The following is a 22,710-nucleotide window of genomic DNA, read 5'->3' on the forward strand; positions in this document are numbered from 1 at the left end:
TCATGTATTTTGCACGTTTGTTTTCTTATTATAGATATCTTAATTTCAACAAGATATTGTCAATAGAAAGTAGTAAAAATGTACAAATCAATATCTATGATAAGTTGGTCTACAATTTGTGTCCAAGTTCGGAGGTTGAGCGCATACAAATGTCTCTAGTCAGGAGACATATCTAGAGCCTCCTCTTTCAGATCGTCGCCTTATTCTTATACATGTTATATGTAGCAATAAGTCGCATGTATTAATTCAAGTGTGTGTCCCTTTGTCTTTCATTCTTAATAATCTTTAACAAGTAAATCAAATACGATAACATAGATTTATATGTGCCCTATAAATACATTTGATTAGCTGTGTCATATGTGTGACGACTACAACTGATATCCATTTTTTCATCATAATCTATACAATTACTTAAATTGATTTTTGCGTAACATAATATTCATAAATCAATACAATTCTAAGTTTTGCTATGTTTGTTTCAAGAACTCATTCAACTTATAAAACCTTCTCTTTTCAGACAGCTATCTCACAATGAAATATCTACAATACAACCATTCACTTTTATGGGTCTTCCTAGTTTGCTGTATTTGTGAGTAACTGTATTTTTATAAATATTTCAATTAAAGCATTTGTAAAGGGGATCACTATGGGTATGTGAAAGAAGATATTGATAATAACATTGATTTTTAGCTGTGACAATATGTAAATATTCGTTTCCAATGGTACTTTATTCAAAAGTCAAAATAGACTATGACTACATTTTGATAGTGTAAAATATTGCATTCAATATCAGTGATTTTTCAGTATTTTCTATAAATAAAGTATACCACTGTTCGAATTTCATAAATCGTTTGAGAGGAAAAGAAATCCGAGTTACAAACTCAAACTGAGATAAAATCTCAAATACAAAACTACGACACAACATCAACACAAAACTAAAATGTAACACATACAGAAACCAACTTAAACATAACGATGGCCATTTTCCTGACTTGGTACAGGACATTTTAAGAAAAAAAAATGATGGGTTGAACCTGGTTTTGTGATGTCTGCATGTCGATTCAAACTGAATCTGTAGGATAACATCGTGTACATATTCATTACGCAAACAATATATTCTTGGTGTGGCAGGTACAGCAGGAGAACCCATTATTCGTCCTAGTGTAACTCAAGCAATTATATCAGTCTGTTTAACCTTCAAATTGTCTTTTTACTTGATTTGAAAGATTTGAATATCGGTAAGCTTGTGTAGGCGGCAACAAGTATCTGGTGTTTTAACTGCCAGCATTTCGCTATATTTCAATGCACGTTTGTTTTCCGTTTTTTTTTCAGATATCTTCAAAACAACTTTATACGGTCTTTAGAAAGTAATACGTTTATCAACATGACGAACTTGTATGACCTGTAAGTTATGATATAAGTATTGTGTTTTGCTTATGAAAACCGAATTTTTCAAATAAAACATAAAAAAGATTAAGATTTAAGTGTATGTTAATTTTAGATATTGGATGAAATAAATAAACTAGCATAAATTTAAACTGTACATAGCTTGACCTGTATGTTCTAAAAAGATAAATGTCTGTTGCGCAAGTTTTGTCTTTCTATGTATACATTCTGATTTTTTTTTTGTAAGATGCTAATTGAAGTTGGTTCCTCTTTACTTTTTTTTTATAGTTGTAAAATTATGAAGCTAATATGAATCAAACAAAAATCGAAATTTACGATTTGTAAGTTTCACAATAACGTCAAAAACACAATATTCAAGAACGTGATCTTTCTTTGTTTGAGTCAACACTTGGCTGTAAAAACTGAATTTTCTGTTTAATTCTTTCCATTTCAATTATTTTTTCATAGATGTAGTACGTTGCAGGGGCGATTTTGATTTATACCTTATATAAACACATATTATATTAATGTTACAGAGACTTAAGTGGGAACAATATCAGCCATATTGAAGAACATGCTTTTGGGAACTTAACATCTTTGTCTGCATTGTAAGTTTATAATTAGTATTGACGAATAAAGTACACATATACATGATATATGCATTACAACTATAAATACATGAAGTTAGAAGACAACCGTTGTTGTGTGTACTAGATATGTATATTATGTTTGAAATTAGAATTGTCAGTTGACAAAGAACGTCTTGCAATTAAATATGTTGAGTATTGTCATCGTTTTATTTGTTTTATTATGTCATTGTTTTTTTGTCTAAGGCAAGAACATTTTCATTCATAGATGTTGGATTGTTATATTTTACAGTTCGTATTTTGTACATGAATTAGTTACCATTTTGCTCAGTTATAAATTCTCTTTAAGGGAGTCAGTATACTCTTCTATTGTAATATTACTAACAGTTCTAGCTAGAACAGTTTTAAAGTTCTAAAACAGTTCTAACCTATATATAGAATAAGTTATACTATGGAACTATCAACACACTATAAGAAGTAGAACATTTCTAAATGACAGGTATGAGATAAAACGTATGCATTAATATAATATGGACATTGAGCTCGAATTTGCCATGTGATCTATAGTTCAGGGCATACGATACAGTTACAGGAGAGGTAATGACGTTGCTAATGTAAATTGTTATGTTCGCGACGTCAAACTATGACTTATTGGCAAAAGACGCAGTTTTCGGCTGATTTTTATTATTCAAACTTATTTAACTTGAAAACGAGTTCATGGACCCCTCTTTTGTAGAATAACATTTGGTTTGATTACGCGAGAAGATTGTTTGTGTCAATTTTTATTTTATGGCAACGTATATAGTGCATTTCTTTTTTTAAATTTGATAAATATACAGCTAAAAAATTATGTTTTTTTTCTACATTCATGAACATTTGAAAAATATGAGTTATTTCTGAATAAAAAAATGTATGAATTTTTAGGATTCTTACAACATACAGAAATTAAGAAGTTATGTCTTTCTTTCAAAAGGGAAAATACGGCCACAAATCCGAGTTTTGAGCAAATATACAAAATGTCGAAATCATTTTATTCAAAAAGTACCACATGAAGGGATATCTTTTATAACATATTTGATTTAAATAGGTAAAAGCTAGACTATACGGAAATGTTTATCAAAATGGAAATACGGGATCAAAACTGTATCGTATGCCCTTAAGATACAAATGATAAAAGAGTAAAATTAGCAAAGAATTCAAAGTTAAATTTTAGTTATTTTTCGATGCATATAATACGGTCATCACACCATTAGTTACTTGTGTTTCAAATTCATAAGCAGTTACAATGCATATTAATTGAAAGTAACATGTTCAAGAATATTATGTTTGAAATAAGGTACATGTAGATAAAATTGAAAGTAAGATAAATAAACATAAAAAGAAAGATCAACAATTATTTAAAAAATGACAACGCCATAATAAAGCCGAAAAGCGATTACAAACAAACAACAGTCTACACAACATACCATACAATGTCGTAGTTTTCCATCATGTTATATGAAAATTTAAATGCATTCCTTTGATAACTGTCATTGTTAGGTGTTATTCTCGTGTTGAGACATTAACAATTCAGTAGATATATCACATGTATGGAGTTTGATCAACATATGAACATTGTTTTACTGTAGAAAATAACCCTAAAATATCAATTTTGCATTCCTTGTGTGCTGATATATTGTTATATTGAACATACAGGCATGTCAATGGGAAATAATACACGAACATGTATATATGTTTTCCATAGTTGAATAAAGACATAAATATTTCCGAGTGTTACCAATTGCAAACTTTTATCAAAATCTTAAAGAATACGTTTATCTTTTTTCAGTGGAGTAATGAAATATTTCCTGTTCCAGTAATTTTAATAACAAAAGCAAGATTTAACCGTAATCTGTTTTTGCAAGGATTAAGATTATGTCGAATTGTTCTTTTGATGCGTAAAGGAAAATAGCAATACATTCATTATTTTGTCAAATATCATATGGTTGAATTAGGCATTTTTTGTTTTAGACACCTCATATCGAATCCACTCAACTGTGACTGTAGCATTTATCCATTTTGGTCATGGTTAGTAGAAAGAGCATCAATTGGAACAAGTGCTAAATGCAACGACGGAAGATTTGTGATATCATTGCGATCCTCTGCGCTTGAAAAATGTAATCGTAAGTTCTACCAATCGATATTATCCTTTTAAAATATTACGATACGTTCGTTATTTCTAGTATAATTGTGAGTCATATTTTTTGTTACACAGCAAAATCAACTGAATTTAAAAACAATAACCGCTGTGAATAAATAAGGAAACAAGTTACTCCTATTGAATGTTGTTTAGTTGTCTTCTAAAACCATACCAACATATAATTAAAAGGACAATTACTTTTAATCAGTACAGTACATTTCGACAAACTCGTTGGTTAGGTTTTATTTTTTATAATTAGGCCTAAGACAATAAAAATCAAAACCAAGGAGTAAACAAAGACTCAGCTCATGATGGCGATCGTAAAATTTCTTGAGTGATGACCTTAATTTGATTGAATCATAGCCCTGTGTTAGCAACTTTTGATAAAGTAATATTACTCGTTCAACAAAATCAACGTACTTTGAGCTAGCCCTAGAGTAACGTATCAATTGAGACACATATACTCCATATAATGGTGCCGCTGGGACTTTGCTTCATAGAAATGGAAAGTTGACTATAGGAAAATTAAAATTATCGCCTTTGTCATAAATTTTGGTATTCAACCTACCATCAGTAGTCATTTCGAGAAAAAAAGGTCTAAATAAGAAGCATATTTATCTGTGTCGGTAGTACTTTTTAATTGCAAGTTCACTTGGATATATTACATGTAAGTGATCACTGAATCTATTATTATTATTAAGAGACAGTACCTCATCAATATACCGAAAGGTGAAATTAAAAGACTGGGCTAATTTCTTTTCTCCTTTCTGTACAAGCCCTTGGATACATTCTGCTTCATAGGAATATAAAAACAAATCTGCAAGTAGAGGAGCGCAATTGGTAATTTGTACCCTTTGTGATTCCAATAGTCTGTTGGAAGACCAAACCTCCAAATTCAAGAAATATGTTGTCAATTAAAAAGTCCAGCATGGCAGTGATGTCCTCGTCGGTATATATTTTCCTTGACTCCGTATGATTCTTCACAAAGTAAGCTGAATTCCAGCCCAAAACTATATATTTAAAACGTCCAGTGCTGCCTAAAACGTTTGAATGATAATTGATAAATCGGTAACATTTTTGTACCAATCAAATATAAGTTTTCTGTTAAACAACTTAACTTGGTCTTCCGAGTGGTTCATGACACATCTTTCCATACTAACACAAGCATTGTATCAGTTATCAAAGCCGAGCCTCAGAGTTAATGTGAAACTACCTACTATAGGGATGTGTGAATAAGATTGTGATACTATAGAACAAATTAATCGTTAAGTGTACGTACTATAAAAGTATATTTAAATTTCTCGCTACATTGAAGACCTGTTGGTGACCTTCTGCTGTTGTTTTTTTTTATTTGGTCGGGTTGTTGTCTCTTTGACACATTCCCCATTTCCATTCTCAATTTTACTATTGCAATTGTACCGAAAAAAAGAATGATTCAAGTAAAATACTATTTCGTATTATTGTTATGCCCCAACTACGATAATAGAGGGGCATTAGGTTTTCTGGTCTGTCTATCCGTTCGTCTGTCCGTCCGTCTGTCCGTCCGTCTATCCGTCCGTCCGTCTGTGCGCCCGTTCGCCAGGATGCAGGTTAAAGTTTTTGGTAAAGGTATTTTTTGATGAAGTTGAAGTCCAATCAACTTGAAACTAAATACACATGTCCCCTATGATATGATCTTTCTAATTTAAATGCCAAATTATAATTTTGATACCCATTCCACGGTCCATTGAACATGGAAAATGATAGCGCGAGTTGGGCATCCGTGTACTATGGACACATTCTTGTTTTTATCTGGGACTGACATTATTTAGATCATTGATTTCATGATTGAAATTGATTTGTTATATTTAGAGAACGTATTTTTTAACACACAATCGTCATGTACTGTACTTACTTAAGTAACACGTGTGCCATAGGTGGTATAGGATCTGCTACTCTTTCGAACACATAACTTAATATTTTGATTTGAATAGCTCATCATTTAATGTTCTATGCTCTATTACAATACATTATATAAACTGTTCTGTTCGAAGTCATTTGTTTTCTTGACATGACGCTCTAAGCTTTGTTTTGGATTGATAAGAATGATTTTTTCTTCAGATTTTGTTTCCGATCTCACATGTTATATAACTGATGCCAGTAAATAAAATTGAGAATGGAAATGGAGAATGTGTCAAAGAGACAACAACCCGACCAAATAAAAAACAACAGCAGAGGGTCACCAACAGGTCTTCAATGAAGCGAGGAATTCCCGCACCCGGAGGCGTCCTTCAGCTGGCCCCTAAACAAATATATACTAGTCCAGTGATAATGAACGCCATACTAATTTCCAAATTGTACACAAGAAACTAAAATTAAAATTATACAAGACTAACAAAGGCCAGAGGCTCCTGACTTTGGAGAGGCGCAAAAATGCGGCGGGGTTAAACATGTTTGTGAGATCTCAACCCTCCCCCTATACCTCCTACCAATGTAGAAAAGTAAACGCATAACAATACGCACATTAAAATTCAGTTCAAGAGAAGTCCGAGTCTGATGTCAGAAGATGTAATGTTCATTAAACAAACACAAGCATACTTATAGGATAATGATTTGAAATATAAAGGCTTCTGCAATTGTTGTTTATGTTGTACATCATTTAGATAATTTATTATATATGGTGAATAGTACATGACTGTTAATCCTGAAGCGCATAAACAAGATCTGTTGGTAGCTATATTCCTTTATTTGTTTTTTATAAAAAAAAAAAAAATACTAAATCATTATGTATACTGTTTTCCCTTTAGCTGATAATTGCAAATGTTTCAATGGTGGGAAATGTGTGACAAAGGAAACTGGACTAGTAATTTGTGACTGCATTGGACAATGGACCGGCGAGTTTTGTCAGGGTGCATATTATATTATGTTAATGGCAACAAAATTAAACATATAAATGTATTGATAATAGTTTAAATATTATCATGGAAATTTACCATATAGTAACTGACATAATAGGTCTGAGGTTCATTTGACGATAAGTGAATATTCAAAATTTAATATTATGATTATAATTTGACTATTTCGTAAATGAAGGCATGCTTAAATAGCTAATTAGTCTATTCCGTAATGAAGAAACTGGCTATGTAATGACGGCGTCACACATTGTCGTATAGACCGGCATGCACCAAACATACACAGAACATTGAAAAAGTCGGTATACATTAGTTGCACGCAAGAGGAACGCTAAGCAATCGTTCAACGCGCGTTCATAAGTTTGAAGTACGTCGAAATACAAAGGTATACGTTTTCTGAACACTACAACTAGATAAAATGTGTATGCAGCATAAAAATGTTCATCTAGTTCAAGCGTGTGTCTAGCGTATACCTGTACGCTACGCGCACGTAATAAATACACTACAAGCGCGTTGGAAACGCTTCAGATAAGTGTTAGACACGTTTAGGACACGTTGTATACGCTTCAAGATCGCTCGACTTTAACTTAAACGTATGCTGTAACAAACACCCCATTAATAGAACGTCCAAGATACGACCGGGACGCGTCTCAAATATTTTAAAGAAACCTTTTTTCCTTCGTAGCGTACATTACATCTACGTTAGACAAACGTCAGGCATACGACAACATACGTGTCTTGAACGCCCGACAAACGCCTAGGTACGCTTCTCGTACGTCCAATACACGCTTAAAGCTCGTTGTACACACATTACAGATATGATTGACAGGTTGAAAGCATCCAACATTACTAGCGTCTTCGCAGCGTACATGATTTTTAACACGCCCGGCGTATGTCGGAGCTATACTCTTGTGAGTTACGCCGGTATTAGTATTTCTTTGAAACATTTGTGTCTTAAACATTTTGAAAATATGCAATAACTTAAAGAAATATAGAATATAAAATGGAAATAATAATGTATATATTTGGTTTCTGAGGCGCTTTTTCCGAATTGTTCTTCATTTATAACGCTCACATGCGTATCTGTGAAAACTATATATGCATAAGTGCAGATAGAAGTGCAGACCATGTTAATCAACATGGACATACAAAGAATCGCATACGTTCACGTAAGGTTATACTTCTTTTAATGAAACCGTAGCGTCTTACTCATTTATAAATCTATGCGTGCTGAGAACGAAAATGTTTATGCAAATGCTTGAATAATTTACTCATGATATGGGTTTTAGGAACACTCAGCATACAACAAACTGGGTGTTGAGTAACACTCTTGGAATTTTGGGTATAATCTATCACTCATACATATAAACTAAACGTTCCTTGTCAGAAATGGAAATTACAAACGAGTCGAATAATCTCCAAAATATTAGTTTTCTATGTATCTTAAATTTTGAATGAATAACATCAATTCCTATTAAATGTAAACACAATATATCATATTACTTATACGGTAATTCGCTATATGCTGCAAACCGTTGAAGGTAATTGTGGTTTTGACGTAAGTGCATATCAAGGGTAAAATTATTCATAGCACAATAAGAATTCGACAAACTCACAGCATCTGCATATTTGAATTATTCAACGAGCATTGCAATTCACGTATACACTTTTATTTTATTCACTTATGCTTGAACAGATAGTCAGTGTATCTCCCATGACTGTGGATTTGGTGATTGCTTTATTGAATCAATGAATGGCACAGCTCAGTGTGTGTTTGACGATACGTTTATTAACAATTGTCCAGGTTAGTTCCATTTTATCAGTAATCAAAGACGGGCTTCAAAGTTATTGTGAAACTGCCTATTCTAGAGGTGGCGTGAATCAGATGTGGATACTTAAAAATTCCAAAGATCTTTTAGAGTACATACAATCTAACTCTCTTTCATCTTGTAACAGTATTAAAACATTTGACTTCTCTACTCTTTACACAAGTATTCCACATTCCAAACTTAAAGACAAATTAAAAGAGTTGGTATTACTTTGCTTCATAAAAAAGAATGGCCAACGTAGATACAAGTATCTTGTCTTAGGGAGGGATAAATCCTACTTTGTAAAGAATCACTCTGATTCAAACAAAAAATTCTCTGAAACCGATATTATCAAGATGCTTGATTTCTTGATTGACAACATATTTGTTACGTTCGGAGGACGTGTTTTTCAACAGACTGTCGGCATACCAATGGGAACAAACTGTGCCCCTCTACTTGCTGACTTGTTTCTTTATTATTATGAGGCTGACTTCATGCAGGAACTTCTTAGGAAGAAAGATAAGAAGTTAGCAATATCCTTTAACTCTACTTTCCGCTATATAGATGACGTTCTTTCACTAAACAATTCAAAATTTGGTGACTATGTGGAACGCATCTATCCCATCGAATTGGAGATAAAGGATACTACAGATACAGTTAAGTCAGCTTCATATCTTGACTTACATCTAGAAATTGACAATGAGGGTCGGTTGAAGACAAAACTTTACGACAAAAGAGATGATTTCAGCTTTCCAATTGTGAACTTTCCATTTCTAAGTAGCAACATTCCAGCAGCACCTGCATACGGGGTATATATCTCTCAATTGATACGATATTCCCGTGCTTGCAGTTCCTATCATGATTTTCTTGATAGAGGGTTACTGCTCACAAGGAAGCTATTAAATCAAGAGTTCCAAATGGTGAAGTTGAAATCATCCCTTCGTAAATTTTACGGACGCCATCACGAGTTGGTTGACCGTTATGGAATAACCATTTCACAAATGATATCGGATATGTTCCTCACGTCGTAACTACAATCCCCTTCCCTTTCATGAATTTGACCTACCGAATTAGACTATTTACCGGATTTGTAATCACATAAGCAACACGACGGGTGCCGCATGTGGAGCAGGATCTGCTTACCCTTCCGGAGCACCTGAGATCACCCCTAGTTTTTGGTGGGGTTCGTGTTGTTTATTCTTTAGTTTTCTATGTTGTGTCATGTGTACTATTGTTTTTCTGTTTGTCTTTTTCATTTTTAGCCATGGCGTTGTCAGTTTGTTTTAGATTTATGAGTTTGACTGTCCCTTTGGTATCTTTCGTCCCTCTTTTAGTTGTGTTATGTTTATTTTCAAGAAATATATATAATGTTTAAAATGGAAACATAGTATTCTTCAAGATAAGATTGCAAACACACCTTTTCCTTTGGGGAAAAAACAATTTGATGACAAGATTAAAAGTAGATTGTTTCATTCAACATTATTTAATTGTATTATGACGGAATTATGCATGTTGTCAGTACAAGGTATTTAGAGTATTGCTTTTAATTATATTTCTTAATATGCATGTATGTGCTTTTATAGATTCACTAAAACCTATTTTGTTCAGTTTAATCCGCATGTGACACTTCGTAACATAGAAATGCATACTAACAGTATAAGCTTTTCATGTTTGAAAAAAACTGCTTTATGTTTGTATGCATGTATTTGTCATTTATTATTTGATATCATAAAAAAAGTTCAAAAGTCGTTATGTCATACAATGTATGTGTGGAGTCAAATATATATTAACTGTTTATTTTACCTGTATTTCGTGTAGTGCTACATTGGTTATACACGATATCTTTTAAAATAAATAAATCGAAAAAAAAAATCAATTTTAATCGACAAATCGATAATCTCTACTGTCAGCAAAAGACATTATAAAGATGGAATTTTCAAATAAGCATTATTTAAAAGTGATTCTCGATTATCTTGCTATATAAATGTGTGTGTGGGAAAATGATTATGGCAATATTTTTCTTTTTCAGAAATTCGTAAACTAAACTACGTAATTATTATTTGTGAGATAGTGTTTTTTTTAATTCTATAAGTACATACCATCTGTAGATTACTTGTTGTTTGAGTATTTATTTATCTGTATGTAAGAGTTTTTCGAAGATGCCTCAGACATGACATTTGTTCAATAATATTTTGTTTAAAATTACAATTATAGCTTTGTCAATTCTGAATCTTATTAACTTATCGAGTGTTTACAATATAGTCGTGCAATTAAAAGTTGTACTTGAATGTACTACTCTATTATCATTGCAAGATTATATGATAACAAAAAAAGAAATCTGGATGAAGATCTGTAACAGAAAATGAACACTACGGGAATACATTACCATCAATTAAGAAATGTTGGATCCTTAATTCTCTTCAACTTCGTACTTTATATGACCTTTTTTTACTTTTTTAATCCAAGCGTCATTGTTGAGTCTTATGAAGACGAAATCCGCGTCTTGCGTACAAAGTTTCAATCCTGGTATCTATGATAATTTTGTTTACATAATATGTGTATTTATGACTGGAATCGCTTCAACGGATTTTTTTTTTATCATTTGACAGTATATTTTTTGTAAGTTCTCACACAGGATACTGAAATTGAAGATAGCAATAAAGAAAACAAACATGCATTGCTTATTCTGATTAGAAAATAAATGTATCCTTATAAAATGAGGGAGTTTTATTTCTATTTTTAGAAATTGCAGTAAACATCTGTACCTATCATAAGCTACATCACATTTTTTTGCACGCATGGACTTTTGGTTTAATAGGAAAAATAATTCTGAGAATTAAGTGATATAAAACGATAAAATTCTTAAGAGTTAATTGGTGCAAAAAAGGGGACTGCCTTATTTCTTGCTAGTTTAACAAGTGGGACTTTAAGGAACAAATGTTTCATATTATACTAATAATTGAGTCAAACATACTATTTCTGTTAGAAAATTGGTTAACAACGTTATATGTGTATTAGCCTTGGAAGTAGACGGAGGACTTAACAGACACACTATCAATCTCATGATATATAGGTATGATATTGACTTTTTTATTTATGCGATTTGAATAAGATTAATTCGAATTTGAAGTGAACATTTACTCATATTATAATGAACGAAATCGTCTAGAACTTCTCAGATAGTTGTAATAGTGTTTTGTCAACTTTTATTCAATTTGTGTGAAATAAATCGTACATAGACTAGGATTGTACATTGCATTAAGTTATTAGTAATGGTTTTAAACAATTTTTTCCATGACTTTTAACTGCTAAATTATATATATATATATATATATATATATATATATATATATATATATATATATATATATATATATATATATATATCACCAGGGTTTTTACAACATACCGATCACATTTATAATTATAATGTTGTGTGTGATAAATGATAAATACTTCTGGTACAATGTTTATTTATCTTTTTCTATTTTTTTGTTGTTGGTTCATTTAAGATCCTAGAACAGGGTCATGGCAATGTGTTTGGGTGAGGAAAATACTATGGCATTGGCGTAGAGAAAATAAATCAAGACAACGCCTTTCAAAAACATGGACCAATGCAAAGACAGACACATGCACACTTCAGATATTCTACAATGTGCATGTGCAATTGAAAAAGTGCTTTACCTTATGTTATGACACCAATCATGTTGTGACATTGTTTACAGTTCTATTATGCTGTACATTTAATAGTACTTGTATCTTCACACTTGATATTTCATTGTATTTATTTCTATTTATTTATAATAAGTATCTATTTATTTTGATATATTTGCTTTTTTTATCAGTCATATAATGTAATATCTTGGAGATTTTATAATGAAGGAATCAAACCCATTATGTAAAATCTTTTTAATTAAAACAAAATCTCTTTCATTAAAAAACATTTAGGTCATTTTTGTTTAACACCATAGCATGCGACTAATGAGTATGTGGTGTTGAATGTTTATGGTCAGAATAAAACAGATCTTCAAAAGTTATTCGGATATTAGTGTGCAGTGTATTAACTTTTTTTTGTCACCCAATTTGCTATTGTTCTTACATCTTTCAATTTTGAATCTGTATGGTTTTATCTTAAAAACTACATTCATCTTTTGGGGCGATTTAGAATATTCATAGAAAATTAATTTTGTTTACATACTGGTTCCCAGTTCTGGTCTTTGTGTTCCATCTCATAGAGACATAACTTGGGAATGTTACTAGTAAGTAGACTTGTTTACATTGAAATATGTGGTAACCCTTCATTCGAGATAGGGATCCTTAAGAAAATTAGTGTTAGTTTAAACTCTGAAAAGTTCAGGGCATATAAACGTTAAAAATATGCCGCACAACCCTATATTTTGACCTTTGAAAAAAATTGTAGTGCATATGAGCTTTCAATTCTAGGATTAGATTTTTTACAAAACTTCATACTAAAAGTGGTACAATTTTAGCCGTAAAAGGAGTTACTATGGGAAACTGCATTGTCAATATTTACAGAAATACAACCTGTAGAATGCATTCTTTATAGTTGAAACTGCAAAACCTAAATCCGTTTTATTGGAATAAGGTTACATGACGATTTTATCAAACACAAGTAAAGAGGTATATGTGCATAGACAATAAATGATGTATAAACAAAAAGGTCAAGATTAACGTTAGAGTTCCGTGGTTTATTATCATTGATATGGTTATATTTATAAATAAACTGTTTACAAAATTTTGAATTTTAGAAATACTTAGGCTTTTCTATAGATTACCTTAGCTGGATTTGGCAAAACTTTTAGGAGTTTTGGTCCTCAATTCTCTTCAACTTTGTACTTATTTGGCCTTTTTAATTTTTTGGATTCTAGCGTCACTGATGAGTCTTTTTGTAGACGAAACGCGCGTCTGGCGTATATACAAAATTTAGTCCTGGTATTTATGATGAGTGTAATTATTACCTTTATTATATATACATATCATTTCGAACAAATCTATGTCTTGGGAGAAACGAACCGCTGGACATTTATAATCAAAGTTTTCAATTGTACAAATGTATATCAACTAACGTGATTAACATTTAGCAATCATGCAATTGTGTTTTATTTTTTTTTATTTTCTTGTAAAAGTTGTTTAAAAAAACAATGAACTATGTATCATATGTTGAACATGAAAGATAAAACAAACCGATGAATATTTGTCATCATTATGCTATTATTTATATTTCTTGATATCAAAAGGATTTGAATGCATTTATATATTCATTAGAAAAAACAAAGCAATTAGGATTTTAATTTTGCTCGATTTTTTCACTTTGCAGCATTTTCTCCTTATTTATTCTTTTAAATTTTATTTAATAAGGCGTGAATCATAGTTTATTGTATTTGATTGATACTTATACATTGGATTTTAATACTTTTATTTTGTATACAGTCAATCATGTTTATAAAAATAAGTGAAAGAGTGATAAAACTAAATGCTTTCCTTATGAATTTCATGTAGTGATTCATTTTACTAATAAACATTTTTTTACAATTGAAAAGTGTTTGTATTTACGGTTTCATTATAATGTGCTGTATAAACATAACGATATGCATTTAGTAGAAGAAAAACACATACGCGTATTTCACATTTCTATTGTCAACAATTGTATTAAAAAACGTTAAAAAATGAAATATCGATAACACAAAATATGCCTAGGTTCCTAAATGAGTCATTGTCAGTGAATCTGTTTAAGGACTTTCTTGTTACTTTTTTTTTTTTGGGGGGGGGGGGGGTAAAATGTCATGAGTCTTATGACTGGTCATTAATATTGTACGGGATTGTAACTTGACATAAAGCTCTTCAACGATTTTCGGTACTTATACATCTTCGGATTTCAAATGTTTGGCTTTGAGCGTTCCTGATGAAGGTAAATCCAGAAAAGCGCTTCGGACGCAATAAATTATAAAACGTGTTGTTTTCCATTTTTTACATCACTGGGTCGATACCTCTGCTGGTGGACTATTAGTCCCCGAGGGTATCATCAGCTCAGTAGTCAGTGCTTCGGTACTGACATGATTTAACAAACTTTACTAAAATTGTCTGTTTATAAATTTTGAAATTATTATGAAACTTAGGCTTCAACTCCCTCAGGCAAAGTTGGCTTTAGATGAATTTGGCTATTTATTTTAGGTATTTTTGACATAAAGCTCTTCAACGATTTTCGGTACTTATACATCTTCGGATTTCAAATGTTTGGCTTTGAGCGTTCCTGATGAAGGTAAATCCAGAAAAGCGCTTCGGACGCAATAAATTATAAAACGTGTTGTTTTCCATTTTTTACATCACTGGGTCGATACCTCTGCTGGTGGACTATTAGTCCCCGAGGGTATCATCAGCTCAGTAGTCAGTGCTTCGGTACTGACATGATTTAACAAACTTTACTAAAATTGTCTGTTTATAAATTTTGAAATTATTATGAAACTTAGGCTTCAACTCCCTCAGGCAAAGTTGGCTTTAGATGAATTTGGCTATTTATTTTAGGTATTTTTGACATAAAGCTCTTCAACGATTTTCGGTACTTATACATCTTCGGATTTCAAATGTTTGGCTTTGAGCGTTCCTGATGAAGGTAAATCCAGAAAAGCGCTTCGGACGCAATAAATTATAAAACGTGTTGTTTTCCATTTTTTACATCACTGGGTCGATACCTCTGCTGGTGGACTATTAGTCCCCGAGGGTATCATCAGCTCAGTAGTCAGTGCTTCGGTACTGACATGATTTAACAAACTTTACTAAAATTGTCTGTTTATAAATTTTGAAATTATTATGAAACTTAGGCTTCAACTCCCTCAGGCAAAGTTGGCTTTAGATGAATTTGGCTATTTATTTTAGGTATTTTTGACATAAAGCTCTTCAACGATTTTCGGTACTTATACATCTTCGGATTTCAAATGTTTGGCTTTGAGCGTTCCTGATGAAGGTAAATCCAGAAAAGCGCTTCGGACGCAATAAATTATAAAACGTGTTGTTTTCCATTTTTTACATCACTGGGTCGATACCTCTGCTGGTGGACTATTAGTCCCCGAGGGTATCATCAGCTCAGTAGTCAGTGCTTCGGTACTGACATGATTTAACAAACTTTACTAAAATTGTCTGTTTATAAATTTTGAAATTATTATGAAACTTAGGCTTCAACTCCCTCAGGCAAAGTTGGCTTTAGATGAATTTGGCTATTTATTTTAGGTATTTTTGACATAAAGCTCTTCAACGATTTTCGGTACTTATACATCTTCGGATTTCAAATGTTTGGCTTTGAGCGTTCCTGATGAAGGTAAATCCAGAAAAGCGCTTCGGACGCAATAAATTATAAAACGTGTTGTTTTCCATTTTTTTCTAATATCAAAATTATCCGAAATTACCGATATTGTGCTGCTAGCTCCATCTAAGCTACAATGTTGAACTATAAGTAATCATCAAAAGTACTGAGGTTCATTAAGGTTCATTAAGGTACACATTATGCGCGCCACATTATTCACGTCAAACTTCCAGGCTCAGTTTTTTAATTACCTAACCGAAATGTCACACGGCATCGACAGTCACTTTTAAGAAGTGTAATTTTTTGGGTTGTGATTGTTTGCTGTACTGTTATATTGAAAAGGAATAATTGTATCACACATTTAATTCTTGTATTCATTGATAGATGGAGGCGTTCATATTGTGCGTTGAATCTGATTGTGTCATGAAATACTCTCTGCATTCACTGATTTGCATTGATAGTCATATATCCATTCATACTGCCACTACTACGGTCCTTGGTCGTATTTGAGGTACTTTATTTTGTTTACAAATTATTTGTATTTAAGTCACCTCACAATAAATCACCTCAGTTGTGACTGCAGTATTTTTTCCTTTTGGTCATGGTTAATTCCAAGACCATCTCTTGGAACAATTGCTCAATGTAACAATAGGACATTAGTCACATCAATGCAGCCAGCTGCCATTGAAACATGTAATTTTAAATTATAACACATAGACTGGTAGTGTCCTTTCAAAATATTATGATAAAAACGAAGTATTCATTATTTCTATTATTATTGTCGGTCTACTTCATCTTTGTGCAATTTTTTTTTTTAAATTGGATTTTCTGCTGAACAGCATTATTGTCATATATCCGTGGTAATGACAGACGTCAAAATTGATATTTTTGAATGTAAACAAACATACAAATAAAGGGATAGTTACATTTGAATCGTACAGTAAATAAACACCTACGTGTATATTATAGAAAATATTGTTCTTTTACGTAGTGTCATATTCAATTGCCAATTAAATTAAATCTTGTTTTTAAAGAATGAAGCACTGTTCTTTAAATTTGAAAGGTATACAAAATATGTATATACTCTTGCCTGCAAGACAATTAACAAAAATCAGTTACTAAAAGATCCAAAGTAACATTAGAGTATTTCAAATTCCACATTTAAACATTGAAAACGAAGCAATGCATAAAATTGGTACGTAGGACAAAAGAAATTAAAAACAAAATTATCTAAACGTCTATAAATATCATGTAGTAGAGTGTACAAATCAAGTAAGTCATGACGATATATACACTCAGTTTAGCATTTGTATTAATAATTGATTTGTTTAATGAATTAATTATGCATATTGTCAGTACACGATATAATAATGATCGCTTTTTTCCTATGATTTATACACATGTATGTGCTTTAGAGTGGACCAATCCTATAATTTGTAGTTTAATCCTCATGTTATATTCAGCGTTACTAACATCACAAGCTTTATATATAATATTCTAATATGACGTTCTTCTTTAGCTTTGGGTACAAAGCCATGTTCTAATTCGAATAGAACATGGACTGCACGTGATTGACGTCACAATTGAAATTGCAACTTCATATGAGTTTTGAACAACGACATAGATCAGAATGGACATGTTTGTTGGTGTTGCTTGCTAGGAAATTAAATAAAAACATTCTAAAAGTAATTTTAAATGTTTCTGTTCTTTTTTATTGATAAACTGTTGATTTTTCTATGACGTTTTTGTTCATCAAGTCAAAATGGCGACATTTCGAGCGTCTACTATAGGTCTGCTTCGAAGTACAAAAGTTCAAAATATTCCTATTAGAATCGAAATAATTCTATCATGCCATGCTCGCTAACGCTCGGTATTAAGATATTAACAAATATAATGCCTACCCATGTTAAAATGAGCATAGAGCATGGCATGAAAGAATTATTTTTTAAATTAGGTATTGCAAGTTTGTAGGAATAATTAGTATTAATATTTGATTAACTAATACGATTCTCTTGATGTTGATATTTAACATTTTGGAAGATGAAATAAATTATCCCACTTTGAGCAGTTTAGTTCAATCACGTCTTCAACGATTTATTCGGTGATTGTTTAATTACTCGCCCTGGCCTACAATATATCATATTCTTAAAGCAACAAGGATGGAAATCAGGCAAAGAAAGAAGAATAACTACAATAGTTCTGGTTTGTGTTTTAACTATTCGGGGAAAAAAGTGCGTGATACAATACAGATGTTGAAAATGTCGCATACTTTTAACATACACACAAAAAAGACAGAGAACATATAAAGTATGTATATCCTATCTCAATAGATATATTGATACATTTGACATTCTGTAAAAAAAACCTTTTGAATTGATATAAGTACTTAGGCGACACATTTACGAACAACAAAATATTTTATGAAACATGTTCTTGAAGAATTATTGTATGAAAAAACAATTATATTTTCATTTACCTTTATATTTGTGTTCACTATAATATACCGACATTATGTGTATTGTCCTTGTTATGCCTCGCATTGTTTATGTTAATCGTCACGTGTGTACGAACTTAGTATTAACTTGGCTCCAACTTCTTAAATTCAAGCGTTTATCTAGAAAAGCGCTCTAATTGCAGCGTTTTTGAAAATGATAGTTTTTATCAGTATCTAATAACTTTAAAAAGAGTTATTCGAAATGTAAGGTTTATTAATGTTTTGTAAATGAAATAATACAATTATCTTTGTACAATTTGTTAAAAGACGTTTATGTAAAACTGTGTGTGAAATGTTTCAAAAAAACGTGTATAGTTTAAAAACAAAACAACACTTGGATTTAATCGTTTATATCCTTCGTTTACCTTTTTTTCATACTGAAGCACTTCACATAACCTTTAATCGGGATAACTGAATATGACGCTTCAAGTGTGTGGTATTTATCACCTTATGCTTTAGGTTGTAAAAGGTAAAAATTGCAAGTTTGCTAAAATCAGCGAAATATCTTGAATCGATAACAAAAACAAAAAGCTTAGCTACAGCAACACGTTTGTTTGTTTTTTAAACACTAATAAGATTGCTAAAAAACGTACGCCCGTCTTTAATCAACCATATCGTAAATTATAAGAGCAACACAAATCTAAGAAGGAGCTTTCTTTATCAATCGGTGTGTGTGATACTGCACCGACAATCAGATGAAGTTGAATAAACATTTGGTGACTATTTTCCATGCATGGTTTTTTATAACAAAAATCTGGTATATATACTGTGCTGTATGAACATGATGAAGTAATCGGCATGTAATCCAAAGATTTTAAAAGTTTATTCTCTCTGATTTTTATCAAATGGTCATCCAATAAAAAAGCTTGAATACGAAAATTATAAAACGAAGCAGATTGCCTTATTTTTTTCAATTTCTGTTTCTTTTGTTACATATAATATTTAAATAGATAAATTACCCCTTTTTGGCCTCAATATACATGATATATATCAGTTTTATAAAATTATTATCACGTTAAGTTTTTGCTATTTATGTGAAAGTAGAATACTTCTGCTAAATAAACATGGGCTGTTTTTTGACAATATATAATGCACATATCTCGGGTACTACATGTACCATCATTAAGTCATACTAAATTACTGAAAACTTCACGGTTTTCGTCTTAAATGGAAGTGGCCGCATTTGGGTTCATTCTTAATATTTAAATGTAAGTTGTATTTGATGATAATACAAAACATATATATAGGTTGAGAGTAAACACGGATGCGACCACTTTCATGTTTGAAAATAATTATCTAAAAAGTAGCATATTATGACATACTTGATATATTTTTCATATTTAAGCTTGGATACGAGCGTCTTAAACGATTAAATCAGTTCAAATATTTCACAAAAACTAATTAAATCGACAGAATTTCAAAAGTGTACAAAATCTTGCTTCAGACGGAACTGAAATTTGAGGCCAAAATGGGCCCATTACAGGACCTACTCCTTAACAAACGAAAAACAATATCGAAAAATCATAACTGCCCATATCGATGTAAAATAAGTTTAATTGTTTGCAAACAATCGTAAGATGAATCCACTTGCCGATATAGCAAACACACATACATTGTAAACATAGAAATAAACATACATGTATATAGCAAGATGTGAAATGAATGTGAATATTTGATATGTGAAATGTGTATACATTTTAAATGCGATCAACGATTCTAAAACTGTCATTTCATTGTAAAGATTTGTAATTATATACCTTAAATAGAATTGTTATTCGTCATTGTTATATGACGCCTCAACGATAAAATGATAATTTAAAAAATCATATGAGGTCGTGTGCATGATGTGTGACACAACTTACCTAGCTATTCTATTATTTCTTGTGAAATACAAATCGTATCACCTCTAGATTGTTCATACTGTGAACGTAAAAAAAAGAACTTTAAGGAAAAAAATATAAGTTTTTGTCAACGACACTAGACACAATAACATGAAAAAGGTAAGAATCTCCCTCTAATGTTCTGCTTTGTGTGAATTATGTAAAATACTTTTTTTTTATAATTTAACAAGAATCTTTGAGAGGTGAATGAAAGTTAAAACTCGTATTATTAGCTGTGAGAAATAAAATATTTATTCGTATAAATGCAGATAGCATGATAACAAAGCCAGGCCCGATAGCAACGGTCTTAAAAGACAGAATAAAAACAAGTACATTTTGCCATTAAAACAAGTGTATTTAACATTATGTAACATGGGCATATCATTACGGAAAACACAATGTTTTCATTTCATTACAATTTCATTACAATTTGCAATTTAACTTTGTTTTCAGGCCATTTAAACACTTCGCTCTTGATTTAGAACATTCTCAAGATGTGATCAATAGTATACACATAAATTTCTCCTCTAAACTATGAGTCAATGTTTTTTTTGTATGTACGTCGTCGCAATTCTCCGAGACAGGCATGTGCCGAAAAAAATCCACTGCCGCTGATTCACTCAATGTCTTAGTATACTTACAGAATGAAGGATAATGTTTGTATCGCGCAGATAAATCGGCACTATTTCTACACGTTCAAATCTCCTGCATAATACAACTTATATTGTTTGTGGATTATTTCAATTGCTCATGGGGAAGAGTGGTATACTTAATTTTGTATCAACTAATTTTTAGAGAAAGATCGAGATATTTTATCAAGGTGTTTTTTTATAATCAATATAATTATGGTAAATACCAGTGAGTTCACAGTTTCACAGTACATCTAAAACACTCTTTTACTGCAGGCGAAATCTCTGTCTGCTGTATGGAAGAAATCAACGTTACTTTAACTTTGCAACATGTTTGTGAATGTAACCGTTTGTCACAAATACAAGAAATACAATCTTCACATGTTTTAAAGTCTTTATGTTATTTGAAAAGTCTAAAACGAAAAAAAGTATATAGAATACTTGAAATTAATAAGACATATACTTTTCTTATGAGCATATGCTGCAGTAACATGGGATCCGTTATCATGTTTATTAAACGTTTTAATGTCACATACACTGTTAACTACTCATTAATGACATACGATGTATATGAAAAACAGTGATTAGTGAAAGATGCTTAAAATGAAAATGCAAAAATATGCCAAACAGTGACTGTGTACTATTACATACGAAATCGTATAATATTCAGTGTAGATAATTGAATAGTTAATGTTTATAATTAAACAGTTTGTATTCACTGCAAAATGTAAAATGCACACAATCGAATAAATACATTATAATTTTGAATTTTGAATGGGTATTGATAAGTGATTGACCAATTCATTTATTCAGGGTGAAACATTTCATTGTGTGGACATTTAATTTTTTTTTTCTTTACCGCATAATCGATCTGTATCGAAATATTATTTACGTTGTGATTAAGTTTAAGAGAGAACATTGAGTGTACATAGTGTATTTACGTAGTGAGCTAAAGAATTTAAATAGATAATTTGTAAAGAACAAACTTCAGATTTTGTATTCAAAACATACGTGGAAGGTAATGTGTGTTTAAAATCTACTTCAGTAATATAAAACCGCATAGACCTGTGTGTAATCAAACAGTATAACCCCGCCACAGTTTATGTCAGTGCTAACGTTAAGGTAAGAACATTTAATTATATATACAATTTGTATTGCTTTTATTTGGGACGGTCTTATGTATACGAAAACATAAACTTGTGATTTAAGTTACGTTTTGGATTTTAAAGGACCGTTCGCTATGTTTTACTGGTAAATAAATTGTACAAAAAATGTCTTTACCATAGATTACTTAAAACCTTTACTTATTTCCTACATAGATACACAAAGTTTGGTTATACTTTTTTCATTATATTTAAAATGATGTTGTTTCCAAATTGCGGAAATTTAGATACGAATCATAATATCGCAATCCTTAAAAAAAAATCAGTTAAAGGTTACCTGTCACACACACATTGTAAAACCTGTCCCACGTCTGGATCTTTTAGCGACCGATGCAATTATAGTGCAATATCTGTGGAATATGGGGACAGTTCCAA

At 31.3% G+C, this 22,710-nt stretch overlaps 2 protein-coding genes across 2 annotated transcripts in view; both read left to right on the top strand.

Moving 5' to 3' along the window:
* Nucleotides 1-22,710, top strand: part of LOC139496309 (leucine-rich repeat-containing protein 15-like) — a 332,962-nt gene that overhangs the window by 246,958 nt on the left and 63,294 nt on the right. The gene's annotated exons all lie outside the window — the stretch shown is intronic.
* On the top strand, nt 1,339-8,852 carry LOC139495343 (slit homolog 1 protein-like). The gene is made up of 5 exons (XM_071283647.1): nt 1,339-1,404; nt 1,923-1,994; nt 3,984-4,135; nt 6,939-7,040; nt 8,740-8,852. The coding sequence occupies exons 1-5, from the start codon at nt 1,385-1,387 to the stop codon at nt 8,850-8,852; spliced, it is 459 nt and encodes a 152-aa protein (XP_071139748.1). The 5' UTR covers nt 1,339-1,384.

The sequence above is a fragment of the Mytilus edulis genome, chromosome 11 (assembly GCF_963676685.1).
Source record: "Mytilus edulis chromosome 11, xbMytEdul2.2, whole genome shotgun sequence".
NCBI lineage: Eukaryota > Metazoa > Mollusca > Bivalvia > Mytilida > Mytilidae > Mytilus > Mytilus edulis.